The sequence below is a fragment of the Salvelinus sp. IW2-2015 genome, unplaced genomic scaffold, assembly GCF_002910315.2.
Source record: "Salvelinus sp. IW2-2015 unplaced genomic scaffold, ASM291031v2 Un_scaffold1031, whole genome shotgun sequence".
Taxonomy (NCBI): domain Eukaryota; kingdom Metazoa; phylum Chordata; class Actinopteri; order Salmoniformes; family Salmonidae; genus Salvelinus; species Salvelinus sp. IW2-2015.
In genome coordinates, this window is record NW_019942695.1 from 218,028 (window position 1) to 223,288 (window position 5,261).

Sequence of the window (5,261 nt, forward strand, 5' to 3'; positions counted from 1 at the left end):
GCGTTCCCTCCCCTCCATCTCCCTTGTCTCCCCTTCTGTCTCCCTCCATCTCCCTCTGTCTCTCCCTCCATCTCCTCTGTCTCTCCCTCCATCTCCCTCTGTCTCTCTCCTCTCATCATCTCCCTCTGTCTCTCCCTCCATCTCCCTCTGTCTCTCCCTCCACTCCTCCCTCTGTCTGTTCTCCCTCCATCTCCCTGTGTCTCTCCCCCATCTCCCTGTGTTCTTTCTCCCTCCATCTCCTCTGTTCTCCTCCCTCTGTCTCTCCCTCCATCTCTCTGTCCTCCCTCCATACTCCCTCTGCGTCTCTCCCCTCCATCTCCCTGTCTCTCCTCATCTCCCTCTGTCTCTCCCTCCATCTCTCCCTCTGTCTCTCCCTCCATCTCCCTGTGTCTCTCCCTCCATCTCCCTTGTCTCTCCCTCTGTCTCCTCCCTCCATCTCTCCCTCCTGTCTCTCCTCCTACTCCCTCTGTCTCTCCCTCCATCTCCCTTGTCTCTCCCTCCATCTCCCTCTGTCTCTTCCCTTCATCTCCCTCTGTCCTCCCTCCATACTCCCTCTGTCTCTCCCTCCATCTCCTCTGTCTCTCCCTCCATCTCCCTCTGTCTCTCCCTCCATCTCCCTCTGTCTCTCCCTCATCTCCCTGTGTCTCTCCCTCCAATCTCCCTTGTCTCTCCCTCCATCTCCTGTCTCTCTCCCTCTGTCTCTCCCTCCATCTCCTCTGTCTCTTCCCTCCATCTCCCTCTGTCTCTCCCTCCATACTCCCTCTGTCTCTCCCTCCACTCCCTGTCTCTCCCTCCATCTCCCTCTGTCTCTCCCTCCATCTCTCTGTGTCTCTCCCTCTGTCTCTCCCTCCATTCTCCCTGTCTCTCCCTCCATCTCCCTCTGTCTCTCCCTCCATCTCTTCTGTCTCTCCTCTGTCTCTCCCTCTGTCTTCTCCCTCCATCTCCCTCTGTCTCTCCCTCCATACTCCCTCTGTCTCTCCCTCCATCTCCCTGTCTCTCCCCTCCATCTCCCTCTGTCTCTCCCTCCATCTCCCTCTGTCTCTCCTCCATACTCCTCTGTCTCTCCCTCCATCTCCTGTCTCTCCCTTCATCTCCCTCTGTCTCTCCCTCCATCTCCTGTCTGCTCCCTCTGTCTCTCCCTCCATCTCCTCTGTTCTCTCCCTCATCTCCTTGTTTCTCCCTCCATCTCCCTCTGTCTCTCCTTCCATCTCCCTCTGTCTCTCCCTCCATCTCTCTGTCTCCCCTCCATCTCCCTCTGTATCTCCCTCCATACTTCCCTCTGTCTCTCCCTCCATCTCCCTCTGTCTCTCCTCTGTCTCTCCCTCGTCTCCCTCCATCTCCCTTCTGCTCTCCCTCCATCTCCCTCTGTTCTCCCTCCATCTCCCTGTCTCTCCCTCCATCTCCTTCTGTCTCTCCCTCCATCTCTCTGTCTCTCCCTCCATCTCCCTGGTCTCTCCCTCTGTCTCTCCTCCATCTCCCTCTGTCTCTCCCCCATCTCCCTCTGTCTCTCCCTCCATCTCCCTCTGTGTCTCCCTCCAGTTCCCTGTCTCCTCCTCTCCATCTCCTCTGTCTCTCCCTCCATCTCTCTGTCTCTCCCTCCATCTCCCTGTCTCTCCCTCTGTCTCTCCCTCCATCTCCCTGTGTCCTCTCCCTCCATCTCCTTGTTCTCTCCCTCTGTCCTCCCTCCATTCCCTCTGTCTCTCCCTCCACTCTCCCTCTGTCTCTCCCTCCATTCTCCCTCTGTCTCTCCCTCCATACTCCCTCTGTCTCTTCCCTCTCTCTCCTCCTCCTCTGTCTCTCCTCCATCTCCCTCTGTCTCTCCCTCCATCTCCCTGTGTCTCTCCCTCCATCTCCCTGTGTCTCCCTCCATCTCCTTGTCTCTCCCTCTGTCTCTCCCTCCATCCCCTCTGTCTCTCCCCATCTCCTCTGTCTCTCCCTCCATCCCCTGTCTCTCCCTCCATCTCCCTCTGTCTCTCCCTCCATCTCCCTCTGTCTCTCCCGCCATCTCCCTGTGTCTCTCCCTCCATCTCCTTGTCTCTCCCTTGTCTCTCCCTCCATCTCCCTCTGTCTCTCCCTCCTCTCCCTCTTGTCTCCCCTCCATCCTCCCTGTCCTCCCTCCATATCCCTCTGTCTCTCCCTCCATCTCCCTCTGTCTCTCCCTCCATCTCCCTCTGTCTCTCCCTCCATACTCCCTCTGTCCTCCCTCCATTCTCCCTCTGTCTCTCCCTCCATTCTCCCTCTGTCTTCTCCCTCCATCTCCCTGTGCTCTCTCCCTCCATCTCCCTGTGTCTCTCCCTCCATGACTCCTGTCTCTCCTCTGTCTCTCCCTCCATCTCCCTGTCTCTCCCTCCATCTCCCTCTGTCTCCCCTCATCTCCCTCTGTCTCTCCCCCATCTCCCTGTCTCTCCCTCCATCTCCTCTGTCTCTCCCTCCATCCTCTGTCTCTCCTCTGTCTCTCCCTCCATCTCCTGTCTCTCCCTCCATCTCCTCTGTCTCTCCTCCATCTCTCTTGTCTCTCCCTCTGTCTTCTCCCTCTGTCTCTCCCTCCATTCCCTCTGTCTCTCCCTCCATACTCCCTCTGTTCTTCCCTTCCCATCTCCCTGGTTCTCCCTCCATCTCCCTCTGTCTCTCCCCTCCATCTCCCTCTGTCTCTCCCTCCATACTCCCTCTGTCTCTCGCCTCCATCTCCCTGTTCTCTCCCTTCCATCTCCCTCTGTCTCTCCCTCCATCTCTCTGTCTCTCCCTCCATCTCCCTTGTCTCTCCTCTGTCTCTCCCTCCATCCCCTGTTCTCTCCCTCCATGCCTGTCTCTCCCTCCATCTCCCTCTGCTCTCCCTCCATCTCCCTCTGTCTCTCCCTCCATCTCTCTGTCTCTCCCTCCATCTCCCTCTGTTCTCCCTCCATACTCCTCTGTCTCTCCTCCCCCTCTGTCTCCTCCCTCCATCTCCCTGTCTCTCCCTCCATGCTCCCTCTGTCTCTCCCTCTACTCTCTCCATCCATGGAGCAGTCTGCCTCATCTCAGTCCTACGGAGGTCTCACTGGGGACTCTATGGGAGGGAGAGACAGGGAGATGGAGGGAGAGACAAAGAGTCATTCTGGGCTGAGATTAGCATGCCACGCGTTCAATTGTTACTTCTCCGGAGGAGGTGTAAAAAAGCACTACAAAGCCATGTCAAAATGAAAGCCTCGCCTCGTTTTCCTCTACCGCTCGGCGCCCTGCTGAATTAGGGAGAGACTGTCATGACAAGGGTCCCAGGACACCTGTCTCTCTCCTCCCTCTCTCTCCTCCCTCTCTCCCTCTCTCTCCTCCCTCTCTCCACTACTGCTATAGGCCTCAGTATGACTCTCTTCACTGTAAACTGTAAACTCCAGTAGAGTGATAATGGCCCTCTGTTCTGTGGAGAAAAKTAGCATTTGCTTTGGCCTACGCTCTTTAAAGCRCACTTTTGTGCTGTATGACTTTCAGACTGGCATGAAAAAAGAATGCTCTCTTTTTTCCCCTCAAAAGCTTCCCTTTCAGTAGATTTTTTAAGCATGCTTCTCAATCGGGTGGTTTGACATCAATCCGTCAGCCCGTCTTAACCTGACATTGTGCACCTTTCCCCCTCCCTGGGGTGCAGTGCTTTAACAAAGATGGAGGGGAACTTTTGTGAGAGTAGTGTACTTTTTTATTCTATAGATTTTCTCAATGTTTATATTCAAAGAATTTTGACTTTCTGGTTTCTGGTATGGAATCATCATATTGAATAGGTTTTTTGGAATAGGAAACACAGCAAACTTAACTCGACAAACTTTATGATTATAGGTAGTGAAATGCACAAGTAGGTTGTCTGTCTATATGTGTCAATCAGAGATGCAATGTTCTGCGTACTTACCCATGTCTCTCTGCTCTTCTTCCTATTCACCTCCAGTAAATAACAAAGGCAACGCTGTGCTCAGTATTGATGGACATCACAGATGAAAACAACGAGAAGAGGAGAACTAGCTTTAAGAAAACAACAGGAGAAGAAGARAAGGAGTCCCTCTACTGAGGCTGGTGAGGAGAGACGGGAGGCGTGCGTGTGAAGTGGTGCCGCGGCGGTGTCAAAACCAGCCACAAGCGCTACAGACGGAGTGAGCCAGTTTCCACCAGGGACTTCCTTTGCCGGGTAGAAGAGAAAGACAACGAGAGAAAAAAAGAGAGAAAGCATCCTGTTATTATAACACATTTTATTTTTCTATACTTTTGTGATTTACAGCTTGTGATTTACAAGTAAAAAGTGTGTATAAAACAGTATATATGTACAAATATGTTTTTATGTTTTTGGTAAGGAAGACGAACAGTTGGCCCTCGATGCTGATTCTGTGGTGGAGAGGGAGAGTCCTGCTCTTCTCTCTCTGGCACACCACTCCTGTCACTGACATACAAGAGGAGGTGGTGATATATATGCATACAGTAATGTTACAGTGGCAGGCTAGGAGGGTTCAGCATCCGGGCAAAAGCATTGTATTACAGGTCCACTTTCTGTGGGTCGGAGTCAATGGTTAACTTCCAGCTGGAGKTCTCTATGGTTACACTTCCTGTGTGCKGTCTTTTCGTGGTCTCACTGRTCCGCTTCCTTCCTTGCGCTGGTGCCACTGTTCCACTGTTCYACTTCCTGTTGCAGTGTCACTGGCCAGCTTCCTATGGGTAGTCACTGCTGTTCTCTACTTCCCTGTGGATACTGTCGTCATGACTCCACTTCCTCCTGGCAGCACCACTGGTCCACTCTCCATGGGCAGTACTGTCACTGGTCTACTTGTCTGTGKGTAAGCCAGTAGAGAAATGAGATAAGTTCCTCCCCCAGCTCCCTTTCCTCTCCAAGCCCCAGCAGAGGTCTCAGATTCATGACGAGAGAAAGAGAGAGAGTTTGATGCGTTAGTCCCTGACTTTCCTCACCTGCCAGGGTCAAAGCCCAAGCCTTTGTGTCTCTATYTGCACCAGTGGACAAAGTATCTCAAACAGACAGACCAACAAGCCAGGGTGCATTTAACTAACGATGCACGTTTCCAGAGAAGAGAAATACTCATCAATGTCCATGTAACAATTGAATTATAAKCGAATAATCTAATTGTAATACATCAGCAGGTGCATAACCAAAACACAAGCCTAAGGCATATGGACTATGTCGCTTGATAAACATTATAGAACTAGTGCCCATCCAATGGTAATAAAGGAATGAGGGCTGAAACATGTMAATTACAATGTTGTTTTGTCAATGTATTCTGAGAATATTTATTTGT

At 52.4% G+C, this 5,261-nt stretch overlaps 1 protein-coding gene across 1 annotated transcript in view; it reads left to right on the forward strand.

The window, feature by feature from the left end:
- The window catches only part of LOC112069503 (RNA binding protein fox-1 homolog 3-like), a 188,597-nt gene extending 183,627 nt beyond the window's left edge, over positions 1–4,970 (forward strand). Inside the window, 1 exon segment of the mRNA XM_024136846.2 lies at positions 3,851–4,970. Coding sequence (XP_023992614.2) covers positions 3,851–3,917 — 67 coding nt within the window. The 3' untranslated portion in view covers positions 3,918–4,970.
- Positions 4,971–5,261: the final 291 nt, after the last annotated feature.